The sequence below is a fragment of the Chiroxiphia lanceolata genome, chromosome 5, assembly GCF_009829145.1.
Source record: "Chiroxiphia lanceolata isolate bChiLan1 chromosome 5, bChiLan1.pri, whole genome shotgun sequence".
NCBI classification, from domain to species: domain Eukaryota; kingdom Metazoa; phylum Chordata; class Aves; order Passeriformes; family Pipridae; genus Chiroxiphia; species Chiroxiphia lanceolata.
In genome coordinates, this window is record NC_045641.1 from 51,149,230 (window position 1) to 51,166,844 (window position 17,615).

The window sequence follows — 17,615 nt, forward strand, 5'->3', positions numbered from 1 at the left end:
ATGGCCACAACTTTATTCTCTGCATACGGTAAAGTAACAGCTTAACCTGTTGGATGAGGCATTCCACTGGTAAGGCAGAGTTGTGTACACAGTGCTCCTCAACACCCCAACTTCTCAGGGAAAGAACTTCTGCCACCAAACCAGTAAAACCTCTTCTCTCCAACCCCTCCCCAGTTCAGTTTTACAAAATGAACCAGTGAGGGATATTAATTGTTATCCAATCCAGTGCATACTAATTTAGCTGAATGGCCTGATCTGCTCTAACCAGGCTATCTAGCAGAAGTGTAGATACCCAAGAGAGCAGCTTGAAAATGGCGTAAGCTGTTATGGGGTGCGGAAAGAAGACCAGGACTTTCAGAAGCAGCACCTTCATCTGGTATATCCATATAGTCCATACACACAGTAGGAGATGGGTAAGCCAGAAGCTATTTAGAAAAATACAAATTGCCTTGAACCTCAAACTAAAGCCCCTTCACTTTCCTTCCCTACTTGAAGGATTAATGGGATTACCAATGATCATTTAATTCTTGTGGGTGAATTCCAAAAGGAAGGAGTAGGACCATCTGAATACTGAACCTGAAGTCTGACTTGTCTGAGGGGCTTTTCCACAGAACAAACCTAGTTGCAGGAAGTTATCAATCGTTAGCCAAAGAGGTGACAGGGCAGGGAGGATCCAGCAAGGTCTCAGTGAACAGTCCAGGATTTTTGCTCCTCCCCTTTATGAAGGTGAAAAATAGGGGGAAAAAATTAATATTTTCTTCAAAGGTTTCCCTTTCATATCAACATTTAAAAAAATAAGTTGCCAATAAATTAAGACAAAACCAAAACCAATGTATGTCCTGGTGGCCAGGGAAGATGCACTCCTTCTCTGTCCCTTGTCATGTCAGAAGAGCAGCTCCAGCTTGGCCCTATGGGGCAAACTGTGCCCTCACAGGAGCACTGGTGTGACGTAGTTGGCAGGGAAGAGACCCAGTTCCCCACGCAGACGTCCTTTCCACCATGAAGGGTTGGAGCTGTCCAGGACCTCTAAGATGTCTCCACTACGGAAGCCCAGCTCATCATGCTCCACAGCATCAAAGTCGTACAAGGCACGGACCCATAGCGTTCGCTGGAAAGGAGAGGGACATAGGAGGGAACAATGAGCCAGGACTCTTAAAGACCATCTTCCTGTCACCCCTCTTAACTCCCAGGACATATCTTCACTATGAGAGGACAAGCAGTAATGAAATTTAGACCAACTTGCAATTAAACCAGGAAGTGGCCAAGATGCCAGGAAGTAGGAACCAATTTACTGGGACACCCAAGGGATGATGCTTGGTTTCTCAGCAGCCTCAGTGAATTCGTAGGTGTTTGCACGATAAGGTGAAAAGTCAGACTGAGAGCAGGTCCTTAGGAAATAGTGTTCTCATGGCTCTGTCACCTCTGCCCTGGAAGGGCAGCCATGACAGCCATGTCAGAAGCCAGTTGTGGGAGCACAGAAAAGGGCTCCTGCCTGAGTCCTGCAGGGCTGTAACTGTAAGTGAATGGCTCTGGGGAGCTGAGCTGGTGCTGGTACAGATATCAAAATGTGTCCTTGGCCAGCGAAGGTCTATGAGAGCCAGCACACAGGCAAGTCTAGTCAACATTGTGAAGAAGATACTTACTCTTTCAGGCACTTCTGGGGCATAGGGAAGGGTCTTAAACCTTCTTTGCACTCTCCCCAGGGTCAGTCCCCTGAGATCAAAAGGATTTAGGATCTGTTTGGGTATATCAGTTTATTTTGGGTTTGCACTTTAATGTGCACTATGGTTAGATTTCTTTTCTTATGAGAGCTTAATCATAAGAGACTTTGCAGTCAGTCTCCCATTTTGGCCAGAAATCAGATTTTAAAGGACATAGCATGAACTTCTTTCTCGGAAATTGTTGGTGCCCACACCACAGGGCATGGATAATTTGGGAGGTATATTTTGCAGGGACAGATGGAGAGATCTGTTTGAAGACAGACTAACTTCTGATAAATCTTCCATTCAGGCCCCTGCTTAGACCTGGCTCCTAGTTATTTGGTTGGACATATAGACCTTCCTATGACTGTATTTCTGGCTTCTAGATCACTGATGAGATGTGGCAGGCAAGGGCATGCTATTGATTGCCAGAGCCTCTGAGGGATAAAAACCATTGTATTTTGAGCTGGATTATAATAAAGATTTAGGGATTTTGCCAAAAACAAACAAACAAACAACTCCCCCCAAACCCTGGAAAAGACATGTCCCTGTTTTTTAGTTTGTTCCATATTTCCTAAACCAATCTGGTCACTTTCTCTCACACTCGAGAAAGGTCTGTTGTCCTTCCCTTCTCTCCTTGGATCTAGGTTTTCTGGTTGTTGTGGGCTGATCTGTACATTTCCTTAAGGAAGAGGAGCATTTCTTAGGTCACACTGAGCTGATGGAGGAATACTTTAGAGTTGGCAGTGGAATCACAGGCTGAGGCAGAGAAAGAGACCATATTCTATATGGGCATTCACATAGTAGGAATTTGCAGAGCAGGTGGTTACTTAAGGTCGACTGCCAGGTATGGATTCAAGTAGGGTAGTGGTCTGAGATGTCTGCAGATAATAGCTGGATCATGCCCACATCCTCTATGTTAAGCTCTGACAGCTAAGGGTGTCAGGTAGGTGAGTCCCACTTTGATGGCATAGTAGGTCTGAGGATGTGCCAGGTATAGACAAGTAGAGCTGAATGATGACAGGCCTTCTAAGGACTGAGAAAAAATTAGTGGAAGAGACAGTGTGACTACAAGCGCATTTCAAGACAGAAAGAGTACTGCAGCATGGCACAGCATCATGAGGCAGCTCTCTGTAGAACTTAAAACAGGTACTGTACTTCCAGCTACTGAGCTTAGTCACAGCCTGGCTGGGGTGGCAAAGGTACTTCATAGTCCCTTGCATTAATGGACATAAAGCTCTCCTAGATCATTAGGCTTTCAGAAATGTCTTCTGCTGGACTGGACCCATGCTTGATCCAAGCCCACGGGTGAGCTTGTGCTCATGCCAGTGTCCCAGATGTCTATTTAGTTGAGCTCATGCTGAGTTTCCTCTTCCACTAAGGCTGCAAGTTAACTAAGGCTGACCTTGAGAGCAGTCCTAGAACTATGCTCATGTAACACTGTAGTCCTACCCTCAAGAGTACCCCAGAAGCAGATTCAAGTGGCTGGGATAGAGTCTTGAGACTCAGAAACATCTTTTAAGATATGTCCTTAATATAATACTCCTCTGTAACCTCCTTGCAGGTGACATTGTCCAGGCTGCTTGGCCATTGCTAAGGAACCCAGGCAGATGGGACCTTCCAGGTATGTCACCTACCGGTGTCTGCTGGTGCAGTGGGTCTGTGTGTCTCCGTTGCATAGCTCCTGCATTTCCTTGGCCATGATCCCTTAGTCCATGCAGCACATCTTTCCTGTCCAGACTCCCACCATATCTTTCCTAGAAAGAAAACAGCGAGAAAAAAGTCATGTTGTCCTGGTTTTGGCTAGGATAGAGTTAACTTTCTTCCCAGTAGCTGGTACAGTGCTGTGTTTTGTATTTAATATGAAAATACTGCTGATAACACACTGATGTTTCAGTTGTTGCTAAGTAGTGGCTCACTCTAAATCAAGGACTTTTCAGTTTCCCCTGCTCTGCCAACGAGCAGGTGCACAAGAAGCTGTGAGGGAGCACAGCCAGTACAGCTAACCTGAACTGGCCACAGGGATATTCCATACCATAGAATATCATGGCAGTATATAAATTGGGGGTTACTTGGCCAGAAGAGGCCAATCAGGCATTGGAATGTGCTCAGGCATTGGAATGGGCTGCCCAGGCAAGTGGTGGATTCTCCGTCCCTGGGGGTTTTTAAGATGAGACTGGATGTGGCACTTAGTGCCATGGTCTAGCAACCACGGCGGTAGTGGATCAAGGGTTGGACTTGATGATCTCAGAGGTCCCTTCCAACCCAACTGATTCTATGATTCTATGATTCTATGATTCTATGATCAGGGACTGGCTGGAAATCAGTCAGTGGGTGGTGAGCAATTGTATTGTGCATCACTTATTTTTGTTGTTTTATTCCTTTATCTCTTTTTTTAAATTTCCTTTTATTATTATTATCATTATCATCCTCCTCATTATTATTATTTTTATTTCAATTATTAATCTGGTTTTTTCTCCGCCCATGAGTTTTACCTTTTTCCTGATTCTCTCCCCGCTTGCACCAGAGGGAGGGGGAGTGAGTGAGTGGCTACATGGTACTTAGTTGCCAGCTAGGATTAAACCACGACACGTATATATGCTGAGATGTATAAATGAGGGGCTTTAAGAGTCATTGGTGAGAAGGGTGTCAGGGGCCAGCCCTCAAGTAAATAATTTTAGATATCTGCTTCCAATACTGTCCCAGTGCTCCAGTTCTGCAAGAAGTGACCCTCATGGAAGAGGTCACCTTTGACTCTTCTATTTTGGATTTTACTTTTTAGAAGTTGAAAGTTGAGTGTTCTTAGATGTGTATCACAGCTGCTGGGAAAAATGGCCTTTTTGGTCTCTAAGACTTTTGCAGAAAAACTAAGGTTGTTTTAACTCACAGATAAAAAGCCATGCTTGCCAAGGGGACTTTTGCCAATCTGGAGTTATTATGACCCAGTGCTGCCCACTCCTTGCTTTTCCTCTGTCCTATATGCTGGCGGGATGACAGTGATGCTGATGCAGCTGCCTGTATCTGAGGACTCTACTTTTTCTTGGGCTGTTCCATGTTGCAAAGGACTGCAAGCAAGCCTGAGAATCTAGTAGCCAAATTTACCAAAGAAGAATGAGACGAAATCAGGTTCAAAGAAAAGTAGCCATATGACCACACATCTGAAGTCATATCAACACAAATCAACCCAGACAGATGGAGAGAGGAAGTAGGAAACATATAGGAAGCAAGTTCTCTTTTGTGTGCACAGCTGAGAGGTGCTGAGTCTCTTTATCCCCCTAGGCCCTTAGTACAGGCACTAAGCTTTTGTTTTTATGATAAGGGTGTGACAGAACCTTAAATCATGTTAGCTCAGATTGCAGTAGTGCTTCAGAGACACAGGGTCTGATGAGCTGTGTCAACAGCAGGGAGAAAGAACAACAGCTTGTGCTTGCTGTTGCTTGTAAACAGCTTTTGTCCTATCCCTCTTGCCGCTTCTTTTCCTACAGCAGTCCTCCAAAAACTCCCTTGGTCTCACATGTGCCTTTGTCAGCCTAAAATGTTGCTGAGGCTACCTGAAACTGGAGCACAATTTGCACCTCACCTGTCTCTGCCAGAAAGAGGGTGAACTCAATGTGGCTTTGCAGTCACAAGACTTACTACACGGGTGCTTCACTCCTATGAGTGTTTCTGCTCCATATAAAATGTGACTCATGAATAGACTGTGCTGCAAAGGGTGCAGGCACTCAGCTTCGTCAGAACCTGTATTATTCCACCAGCAGTCCCTTAACAGGCCACACAGCTTGTCTGATGAGAGAACAGCCATTTCACCATTGCCTCTGGCTTTGCTATATGTGAGCTCTCATGCCTTAAGGGACATTTTGAATTTCTTCCCTTTAGTAAGAAAAGGCCTCTCCTTGGATGATGCTACGCTGGCTTTAGCTAGAGACATGAGCCAACTCCAGGAAAACTATTCCCCAAAAATTAACCAGGAAGAAATTTGAAAACAGCACCAGGTACTGCTGTTGTTCTCTCCATTCCTATGCAATCAAAGGAGTAAAGAAACGTCACACATCAGGGAAACAACATGATGAAAGAGGACCCAGAATAGGGCGGAGGAGAAGGAATGTTCTGGAGGAAACCAAACTCTCCTAGGATTACTATAGTAATTTCTCATCCCTGTGATGTGTTTTGTGGTGCTGAATGTCAGTAGCATAACTCAGAAAAAAGAAACAGACAGCAAGGTTTCCTTCGTTCTATAGACTAGAGACGAGTTCCTGAAACCGTGCATGTGTGTGCAGTGCAAGATTTGTGAGCATTTTCCTGCACTCTCACTGGATGATACTTCATGTCTTTTCCTAAGCCAAGTAAGAACATGACATCATTGCTTGTTTTCCAGTTTTTAGGATGGAGCACCAAAACCACCTGAAGGGTACTCCTAGGTTCCCAGTAAAAGGGCCACAGCACACTTCTATTTTTTCTGGTTTGTCAGTCAGTCAGTCACAAATCGCAGAACTAAATAAAAGCCCACATATTTATTACATATCAAAAAACGCCCCTAGGCTGAACCATCACTGCTGTTATTCCTGTAAAAAGACCTGATTCTGCTTCCTAAAGCAGGTTGAAGGTGGCAAATTTTTGATAAAGCAACTGTTCACTTGCTACCAAGCAATTAAAGCCAATGTTTCCTGTGTCTGGGCTCGACATCCCAGCCCCCTTGTTTGTGGCAGTACCTGTTGCTGCTGCAGTATGGGGATAGCATGCTCAACATATCTCTTGGATATAGAAGAATGATCTTCTCCAGCTGCTCCACTTAGGTGGAATCCTTCCCGGCCCATCCGTTCCAGGCTCCCACCACGCCTCTCCTGATGGAAGCAAGATCACAAAAGTGAGGTCAGCTTTTTCTACCTACCACGTCCTTGACTAAAGCTCAGCAATCATTGCACAGTGATCGCTACCACTATCCTCTACTTTGTAGGCTCTTTCAAATAAACAATTCCATCCCTCTGAACAGGTCAACAAATCAGGAATCCTATATTTTAGATCTTTCTCATAGTCATTCCCCATCTGAAGACTGGGCAGTAATGGGAGGTGCTGGGCTGAAAATGTTGGTGTGAGGTCCAGCACAGAAACCAAGCTATTTATTGAAATACTGCCCTTAGACTTCATTTGTCTCTGCACAGAAATCTATATATTATGACTATTTTATCATATAGCTGTAGCATCTAGAAATTTGAATTGTGAACAGAAATCCCACTGTGATGAGTACTAAACATACCCTGCTGAGCCCATCACCATAACAAATGTACAGAGAGTTTGCCAAAGCAAACTTGACTTCTGTTCTTTCATTTGTGTGTCTGCATCTTGGAGCAAATGCATCTCTTTCCCTTCCTGATCACAGTCAGCCCAAACAGGTTGTTTTACTGATATACATGCATACAGCCTTGCTTTCTCCTTCCCCAGACAATTCGTCACTGTGATCTCTCTCACAGGTCCCATAGCCTCTATTTTATATCTTAATAATGCATTTTAAAGCTCTGTGTAAGTAGTCTAGAAGGAGACAGCAACCCAAGCCCCTTTCTTCAGATTGAAAAACGCATCATCTCATGTTTGGAGCCAGCAAGAATGACCCACATGCAGCCTATAAAACTTTATTGCTGCAGTCAGCAAGTCACACACCTTGCCTCTAACTGCACATCCTGGTAATTTAATACCAGAATCTGTTTCCCGGTAAAGCAGGACTTTGGTTACTGCAGTGACCAGGCGTGTTTGCTCCCAGTACTGGGAGTGCAATGCGTAGCAGTCTCTACTATGTCATTTGCTTGTTCCCCTGGCACAAAACCAGGCATTCATTGGATTGGGATTTCTCTGCCTTCTGAAACACCTACTACACCTTCCCTGAAGGCACAGCTTGTTCCCATATCTGCTATGTTCTTCTCAGTAGTACTTTTCAGTTCCTACCAGCCACTGCTCTGGGTTCTGCCCTGTGTTCTTCCACACTCGTTACAGTGTTTGCTTGATAGCAGAAGATGGACGATTCTTCTGAGCAAACTTGCAGTTGTAATTTGCACTCTGGGTGCATTCAAGGACACTGAGGAAACCAGACTCAAATTCTTCTCAGTCACAACTACCAGTCAGCTCTGTACCTGCCCTTATGAAATCTAGGCATTTCAATAAGGTAAGTCTTGCTTTTCTTGGCTTTGTAAGGCCAATCTTAGAATTTCAGTTCTGGGATCTTAGCACACCTTTAACAAAGCACCTCTATGCAGATTTGCAGTACTGTCTATTGCTATCCAAAGCAGAATCAGAACATTCTGCTCAATTATATAACTACATACCACTGAATCCACTAAAAATCTGTGTTGCAGTGACCACGAGTGTAATGATGTGGCTGGGTTTCCAAGGGCAGACTCTCCTCCCCCCATGCCAAGACATTCTCATGGGATGAATTCCTTCCACAGAAAGGTTTCTTACTGAGAAATTCCAAAGGATAGTTTGTGTTTACCTTCTCTTCTTGGCTGTTGTCCCTTAGGAATATCTGTTTCTGCCTGGAGATGGAATTTGTCTTGTAGTAGTCCACGAGCTTGTTTAGCGAGTGGAATTTCTCTGTCCACAAGTAATAGTTACCCTTTGAATCCCTCATCACTTTGAAGTGTTGCACATCATCTTCATGCCTGGATCCAATTGGAAAAGTAAGAGATCATCAAACAGATTGCACTTCTACCTTTTTGGAAAAAGTCCTTTCCAGAAGAGTACCAAAACTTCTTGCTTGGCCAAACCTAGACTTCTGGAAAGTCAAGCAACCGTCAGTCTTTGTGCATCCTGGACCCAAATGTGGCTCTATTTCAAAAGACTCATCAATTTACAAACACAGAGTGCCCCAGGGCTGCCCAGTCACAAAGCACTATCAGAACAAAGCATAGGGCTTTAAAGCCTCTCCTTTGAAATAAAGGCCAGAGGAGCTTCCAGGGTGAAGAGGTGCAGTTGTAGTCTACCCACCAGCCTCTGCAGGTCCTGTTAGCATCCAGTCTGAATTGGCTATAAGAGATTTATTACACCTTTATACACCATGGGCACCGCCAATACATGCAGACACAGTCAGGTGCAGCCACACATTGAGTTTTATAATTGCATAAAATCTAGTGTGATATCATTACTACCGGTAATTCTTCCTACCCAAAAGAAAGAAAAAAAAAAAAAAAGAAGGAATTTTCAGACACTGACTCCTGTCCTGAAGTGCTACAGTTACACAGGCTGCTAGTGTTAGCATGGTTTTGATTTAAATGCAAAAGCTCTCCCTTAGATAGTGCTGGGCTGTGGTTAAGGGGACAGAACGGACCAGGAACTGTTCACAGTGAGCTGCTTGAAAACAGGTGTTCGGTTTGGTGGGTGAAGAGGTTTTAGCCATACAGATCTGAGCTCTGCCACATTGCTTGACTTCATGGCCAGAAAAGGAGCCTGCCTGCACTTATTGGTGTTGGTATAAATTGGTATAAATGTAACCAGAATGTTTTCCTGCATTCCTCCCACATACTTTTTGAGCTTCCTGAATCAGAAAGCACACACTGCTTGGAAAAGACATCGTTAACCATGACTCTAATTTAAAACTGATTATCAGTTGTTTGACTGAAAATTGGGAAACCAACCATCATATAAGAGTACTGCTCTGAAGCATATGCTCTGAGAAGGGCTGGGCTACAGTAAGTTGCTGAAATGCAGCTGGGCTGCAAGCAATGAAAAACCATTCCTTGTCCAATGGCTGTTTAGTGACCTGTGGGAAATAAGTTAACAATGTAATTGTAATCTCTTAATAGGTAGTAGCTGAATTCTTGGATTCAGTAGCCAGAGCTGTCAGGGAATTAATACAAATGAAAGACATGTTAAGCACTGTGGGAGACGTTCTATGTACCACTCTGCTTTGCTATAGCTCTTTCAGAGAAGCAGGTCACCAGGGGATGCAGCTTTGGAATGGGGCATTCACTGTGTCACTTGAAAAGAGGCAGAAACATTTTGGAATCAGATGCCTAATTTGTTCTCATTCACAACAGCAGCACTGCCAATGACTGGCAGCATGCAAACTTCCCAAGAGGCTACGTCACATTAGCAATCCTGTCAAGAGGAGGCTAGGGACACCATTACACAGAAGAAGAGGCAGGAATATGCTGTGAGAAGCAGATACCTGACAGAGATGGAAAAGTCACCATGAGAATTTTGACTGGCACGGACGACGAAGGAGCCAACTCCTTTGCTCATGAGAAGGTTCTCTGCTTCATGGCGGGATATCCTCTCATCAAACCAACTGTCAAGTGGGAAAAATCATGAAAATGTGAATAAGGATGTGAATTAAGGTGAGGAATAAAAAAGTTGAGGGTAGGGAGAATGTGAATAAGCAGGGTGGAGGAAAGAAAACAAAAGGATCAGAGGAGCCCACATGGCTACTCCCAGTGGCCATGAGTATGCTAAGGTAGAGAGTTTTGATGGGTGCAGACCATTTACTTTGAGCAGTAAAAGCACGTAGATGCAAAGAGAACAATGTAAACTTTGGCCTGCTAAGAAGCAACACTCAGCTGAAACTGTAATTACAGGCACAGTACAATAAGGTGTTAGTCAAAGAAATTTTAAATTACAAATGTGTATGTATACATACACACACATAATTCTCAGATATATACATCAAATTGCTTTTTGGTAAACTGATTGAAAATTACTGGGCTGTGATGGATATATTGCAAGGGACACACATAAATTTTTAGCAGAAGCGAACCATGAAAGTTTTAGTACTAATAAATTGGTTCCTGCAAGAGTTATAATACCATAAAATCTCAGAAACACAGAATACTTAAGCACACTTGTGCAAATTGAGCTAGGCATAACAAACAATAGTATAAGGCATTGGACTAATAATGAGAAAGTCACCATAAAAAGTAAAAGAATACAATGTCAATAGGAATTTTTCGGTAGACAAAAAAAAATCATCACGTACATATGCATATGTCCACTCCACAGCTAAGAAGATCTACAATCTGTGATCTGCTTTTATGTAATGTTTAATTGCCTATATTGCATTAAAGTTAAGGACTGATAGTTTCATAAGCTCTGTCATTTCCACTTTGGAGTTTCTTATTATCATCACAGTTTACCTATGTATCATTAGCAAAGGGAAATCAGACTTTAATGAGCCTTGATAACCAGTCTCAATGATTACTTGACAAGAAAAAGATCGGCAAAACCAAACCATCAAAAATAGGAGGCAGCTTTCTTCCCTACATCTGGTTCTGGCATCTGGCCTGAACTGCTTCCAAGTGCAGACCTGCTACTCTTAGAAAAGCATCAAAGTGGAAATATTTCTTCACAGCTCTTGCATGGAGAAAGCATCATGAGAAAAATGTGTGTGAAAAAAGAAGCTGCCAGTGTTCCTGCATGATGCCACAGCCCTGTGAAAGAGCGAACAAGAACAACTGACTGGAAGATCTCAACCCCCTGAGGCCCAAAAGTGCAAGCCCATATTTGCACAGCAAACTAATAACATCCTTCAGCTCAGCCAAGCAGGCTGGCTTATATCCAAAAAGGCCAGTAAGTGCCACCTCCAAGGGGACAGAGGTGCTTATTTGTAATCTCAAAATCCCCGTATGCTCCCAGTAGTACTGGGAGCCAGCAGTACTGGGCTTGGTGCTTGTTCTGCCTGCTTGTTCCTGAAATGCTGCAATACTTTTGAAAAAAGAGGACAATGAGAGGAGTTTCAGGGAGCATTTCTGCCAACTGAAAGAAAAAGGTTGTAAAAATCATATTTATGGCATATGGCCGGAAAGCACATTTAATATGCATTTAAACACCCATCAGACCTTTCCGAAAGTGCAGTGCCGTCTCCTCAGCGGGAAGAGGGAAATGCAGGTACACCTGTCCTCTGACAGATCTGTGTTTGGGTGTGCAGTCACGAAACGTGGAGCGTGTGTATGTGTGAGCGGGGCGGCATGTCTGGTCTATCATCTCTGCCGATCCCTGAGTAACACCAGCTGTCACATTCGCGCAGCATTGCACTGACCTCTAGTGCACCGAGAGAAACACACACATACTTGGCGGGGGGAGGGAATGAGGATGGCAGGGTGGGAAAAGGGAGTCAATGTAGTTTAGAGTGGAAGGGGGAGGGAGTTACTTTTTTATAATTCGTTTTCAGAAAGATCTCTTGCTTTTTCTTTTGTGCTCTGCTTTTTCTATCTCTGTTGCCAAGACTTCACATCATGACTATTCTCCTTCTGTCTGAGGAGATCTAAATGCAGTTCCTGCCACATCTCAGTGACATCCCTCTGAGCAGCAGTAACAAAAGAGTCACTTGGGAGTGATAGAGAGCATCGAGAACTATTCAGCTCCGAAAGAACAGAGGGTGCTTTGGGGTAGAAATGTGCTGCACTGGCAGAACTGCAATGTAGCGTTATGGCAATCCTTGCCAGCCTCCAAGTGTAGTATGTTATAGCTAGTGCTTCCTCTGTCCTGTCTTCCTGTGTGTGCACACGCACACATGCTCCTGGCAGCACTCTGAGGAAATGTGCAATGGTGGTACACACTGTTTCTGTGGCACTTACGGGGGAACGTGAAAGTCAATGAAGTTCTTAGGAACGTAGCCTTCTTGACTTCTGAGCTCAGCCTTGTACCACTCTTCCTGGGAGCTCAAAACCTGCGATGGAGAGATGGATGGAATAAACATGTCTCTGGAGAAAGGCAAAAGTAAGCATGATTCTGGCAGAAACCTAGAATTTCTTGTAAGAAGAGAACACTACATATGCCATACTTCCCAGCCACTGTGGAACAAGGTTAGTGGCTGATGACCACTTCAGAGCAAACAAGCAGTGAAAAGCCCGAGCAGAGTTAGACAGATTGCTTGTTAACCTTATCCCTTCATCTGACTGCCTGTTCAGGTGGCTGGGGATACTGTGTCTCTGATGCCTGTGAAATGGAGAAATTTCAGCTTTGAAAGACTTAACAGAGGTTTAAGTTATTCTCTGTGCTGCTTTTAATAGTTGGTACTGGAGCATCTCAGATTCACAAGGGAGGAACAAATATCTGTGATGGATATGGAGGGATATGCAGCTATATATGCATGTGTGTGTGCATTACAACTGCACAGATGTTACCATGTGCTCTCACATGTCATTTCACAAGAGATTATTTAGTGGGTTAAGTCTTCAGCTGCCCTGAGCTTTGCCAAGGTAGAGGAGGCAAAAATTATTTTAAAGATACTGTTACACTTAGGAGATTGTAGGATAGCAGGAAGTCAGCACACACTGGAGCAGCTTCAAGTGTGCTCACATTAGTGTTAACTATAATGGTCCTTAGGAACTTCCCTGCTGACCAAGGACTGCCCAAATCCACTGCTCCTTGGCTGATGGCCTCTGATACAGCCCTAAGCTAGAGGAGAGAGGACAGGAATACAACCATGCTGTGATTTTACAGCAAATGTTGTGGTCTTTGGTGTTTTGTTTGACATTCCAACTCCTGGAACAGAATTCCGCTTTATGAAATAGAGCATGTTTCTGTTCTTTCTGGTTTTGGAGAGGAGCCTAAAAGCATAAGCCATGACAGTTTTAAAAGGAGAAAGCAAGTGGAACAGACTTAATTTAAAATCTATTGTTAACAGCAATAATACTTATTTTGTGAGCCAATCTCATGGTTTTGGGAGCCTAAGGCACATTCTAACTGCTTGGTGTTGGCAAGAGGATGTTACTGTCTCTGGGGCCAATTCTGCATTGCCGTCCCTGCCACGTAGGCTTTTTTTAAGCATTTGGATTCAGAAAAGTTAGGGAATAGAAAGCTGTGAAGTTCCCTACTTGTATAGTCACTGCTTTCCTCATGCCTGGGTGCTGGATTAAAGGTGGCCGAACAAAGGGGATGGTAGCTACCTCCTGCTCATGCTCAGGCCCTGCTCTGCTGGAAGCAAGGTTTCCAGAAAGACCCACCTGCTGTTTGTCACTGCAGGGCTGGCAGGTTTCTCTCAGTGTGTCATCCTCCCAGAGAAGGATGTGTGGGGGGTGAGAGGGTGGATTTCCTCCTGTCACTGCTGGTTGAGGGCCTCATGTTTCCTGTTTTCTAATCTCTACATCAATACTTCATCTTATCTCCTTTATAAATCAGCAGGTTGTTGCAGGCAGCAGAAGGGGGCTCATGATGGGGCATGAATGTATGTGTACGTATGCCAGAAGAGTTGTTACTCAGGCTAGTTTATTGCTACTATGGCTTGGGTGGCTAAGGTGTTATTTTGTTTGCCTCAAGGATATTAAAGAAAGAAGCAGTTTGATTTTTCTGGTAGTAAATTCTCTGTGCCAACTACTACTACTACTACTACTACTACTACTACTACTACTACTACTACTACTACTACTACTACTGGTGTGTAGTGTTATTTGACACTTTTCATCTGTAGCTCCCAGTGTACTTTGAAAAGAAGCTCTAATTTATAATGATTTTACAGGAAGGAAAACTGAGGAACAGAATGAAAAGTGATCTGGCCAACAACATCAACCCAGCCAGGGACTTGATGGAAGCCTTCTGAGAATGGTTTCCTGAGAAAGTAGGTATCAGTTTAAGATCACGGGATAGTAGGGATGTACTGGGGAAGAATTAGGAATAAGAGTATTTATCTGTGCTGAACAGAGGCAGTGATTTCTCCAGAAGCTTCTCACAGCTCTTTGGAAAAATCCGGTATTAATGAGTCTGGATGCCACTTTGTCGAAGTGTCAAGAATTAAGAAGCTAATAAGATAAAAAATGGTGGTGATGGAAAAGACAAGGCTGAGACCCAATATCTGATTATTAGTTGGAATATCTGGGACTGCACACGGAGGTAGCAAAGGCTCCTGGCCTAACAAGGGTTTATATACTATTGCCTTTTGGGCAGTGGAGGAATTAAGGCCTTAGAGAGGAGTAATACTGAGGCATTTTCAACTGAAACAGAACAGTTGGGGGCTGAGAAGTAGGTAAATAATTAGAGTGAAACATTGAGTTTCCTAATCTGTGGGACTTCAGTAGCGTTAACAAGAACTGTTCTACCATAACACATACAAATCAACTTTAAAGAGACTTTCACATGCTCTGTGTTGTATCTGATCAACTCTACTTTTGCCATTGCCTCCACTGCCAAATTCCTGCAAGAGCATATATAACACTCTTGTGTTATAAAGCCCTTGTGTTATAGAGCCTGGGACCTCTTAAACTCTTCCTTTATGTGTGTAACAGATTGTCTCATAGACTTTTCCTCTTCTATTTGCAATTGCCTAAAAACCCTGCAGCAACTAACAATAATTACTAACAGTGAAAAGTTAGATATAAGTTCTATAATGGATGATAATTATCTTTTATATAGTTTAAGAGCTGGAAATAAGGAAGATGGCAATCTCTCTGGACCGCACTCATCCTGCCTGCCTTTAGACATAGTCATCTGAATGTACTCACTGTGGACTACTTATGTAGTCAATGAAAACAGACAGGACCCTCAAAATCTGTCTACCAAAGAACTTGATCTCTGCCTCAGTAAAGGTATTTATCCTTCCTTGCTGAGTACCAGAGAACTGCAGGGCAACTAAATCCATAGTTTATGGACATAAAATCAGAAAGTGGACACAGACTCAAGTAACCTGGGAACTATTGGTTGACCTACTGCAAACCCTATGGGAGATGAGTAATCTGTATTTGTATTCTGGTTTATAGATGTCTGTCTTCATCTGTTTTGTCAAGGCAAATGGGAGCCTAGAAAGATCTGGCAGCAGTCTCAGAAATGCTGTTTAGTCAAGCCTAAGGCTGCACTTACCTTCAGCATATCCCCAGCTTGGAAACTCAACTCATCTTCTCCAGAAGCAGTGAAATCAAACTTGGCAATGGCTTCCATACTGTGTCTTGGTGGCAGAGCAAAGCTGGAAGAAGTATATACTTGTCAACACTTATGAGCTGCTGAGACTGCAGAGTCTAGCCTCTGGAAAGCTTATAGGCAATGCTATGATTTGTATATGGATAAGCATGCACCAACCACTGCTAGACATTAGTTACTAGACATGGAAAGACATCAGCAGGTAGAAGAGAGGGCGTGGATGAGGCTGTAATTAGCTCAAGCCAGAAGTTCAAACAACCTGTTGTGCATGCTTATTCCAAGAGATCTCTTTCTCTGCGGCAATCTCATGTGAAAAACCTGTATAGACCAACCACTACTCTGCCAGAGTTCCCAATAAAGCAAGTGACTGTCATGCAACAGAAAAATGCATTTGCCCTCTGCGGTGACTTACTCTTTATCTCAAGAGTGAGACAAACTGTGGACAAAACAAACAGCCTGCAATAAATTCTTTGTTTTTCTTGGACAAGAGTCACGTTACTGAAAGTTGAAAGAGTCTTTTCTTTGTGATGGCTTAGCATGGGTGACCACAACTTTCAGCTACAAAAAACTGTTTACAGAAAGGCTGTATTCCCTATGATGAAGGAGGCAGAGAGTTAGCTTACCTCAGTGTTGGTAATCCAGGAGCCTGAAATGTATTAGACAGCCTGCAAACCAAAGCCTGCTTTTCATCACCAGAGCAATGTGTCAGGGGAAGTGGCAAGATGAGCTTTGCTTCTTTACCACTTCCTGCTCATGTAACTTGGATGTACTCCAGCAGGACCACTTCTACAATCGAGAGTTACTGATTTCCCATGGCTGGCTCATGGACCCCATTGCCAGTGGTGAGGCTGCCAGTGACAAGATGAGAAATAGGTAGGCAGTGCCACGTTAAGCAAGTGCACTACCGGTAGATGCTCTTGCAGCCCAGCTTTTGAAGATGATCAGGCAGCGCTAATATAGAAGTAATTTTTATGATTACTAAGCTAGAATTATCTGGCAACAATGATCCTGAAGCCACAGGTTCCATTACCTAACCTCACTTCTCACCAAAACACCCAGAATTTATGGCTTGAGAAGAAGTGCCAACTTGCCTGAACCAAAATATTCTTAACCAGAAAGCCCTAGAAAGAAACTGTATGAACAGCCCTAGGTAGGGTTAGATATTTCTCGTCTCCTATTAGAACTGATACAAGATCCCTAAAAAGTGCTGATACTGAGCAAGCTCCAAAATTATGCCACTTTAAAATCAAAAGGCTACTTCTTTACAATACAGTTCTCTACAATACCTCCTGTAATCTTTTGACACACAACCCAGGGATTTAACTTCCTGTGTAACAAGGATCCAGGGCCCAGCTCTGATACAGTGCAACTTAAACTGCTGAGAGTGAGCTGGGAGCAAGTCTGCAGGGCAAAAATTGTAGACAGAGTTGGGACTGCACCAGCAGTAGCCCAGGGATTCAAAAGGAAAGCCACCAATGTATAAAGTCTCCGGGGAGAAAACAAACCCACATGAGGTTTAACTGGGACAGTTAGCTGATGACTGTCATGAATCATTAGGGTTATTGAGTTGTCATTGCCATCAGAGCTGACCCAGCTGGTGAGAGATGGCAACCATGGAGGTTAACTCTTCACTTCTGATTGATGCCTGCAAAGAATCTTTGGGTGCCTCTACAAAGGTGAGGAGTATGCTAATATTTAGCTTAATATTTCATTAAATCCTAACGAAGTTCTGTGTGTGCTAACTGTAGAAAGCAGTTATTTATTGGCTAAGTTGTCTATTTCCTGCTTGCAGAGTTCCTTTGCACTTGACTAAAGATGCCTGGATAAAGTGATCCACAGAAGGAGTGGATAACATCGCTGGATATTAGTTCTGAGATTTGTTACAACTCATTTCTAACTATAAAAATATCTTTACATGCTTCCTATTGGATTCTGTTAACACCCTCTTTTTTGCTGCATATAGATGAATTCATACTCATGTGACTGATAAGAGCTATGCAGAACCAAGGCAAAGTTTTTAGTGGGCCACAGAGAGCTCTGCTTGTTCAGCATGAAACTGTTCTGCAGCAAAACTGGGGTTGCTGC

General features: G+C 43.5%; 1 protein-coding gene across 1 annotated transcript in view; it reads right to left on the reverse strand.

The window, feature by feature from the left end:
- Positions 1 to 374: 374 nt before the first annotated feature.
- GRAP2 (GRB2 related adaptor protein 2) overlaps positions 375 to 17,615 on the reverse strand; it is a 40,019-nt gene continuing 22,778 nt past the window's right edge. The window contains exons 2-8 of the mRNA XM_032688240.1: positions 15,474 to 15,576; positions 12,257 to 12,348; positions 9,856 to 9,975; positions 8,182 to 8,350; positions 6,410 to 6,541; positions 3,338 to 3,457; positions 375 to 1,108 (exon numbers count right to left, since the gene is read on the reverse strand). Of these exons, the coding sequence (XP_032544131.1) occupies positions 929 to 1,108; positions 3,338 to 3,457; positions 6,410 to 6,541; positions 8,182 to 8,350; positions 9,856 to 9,975; positions 12,257 to 12,348; positions 15,474 to 15,551 (891 nt within the window). The 5' untranslated portion in view covers positions 15,552 to 15,576 and the 3' untranslated portion in view covers positions 375 to 928. The remainder of the gene's footprint in view (positions 1,109 to 3,337; positions 3,458 to 6,409; positions 6,542 to 8,181; positions 8,351 to 9,855; positions 9,976 to 12,256; positions 12,349 to 15,473; positions 15,577 to 17,615) is intronic.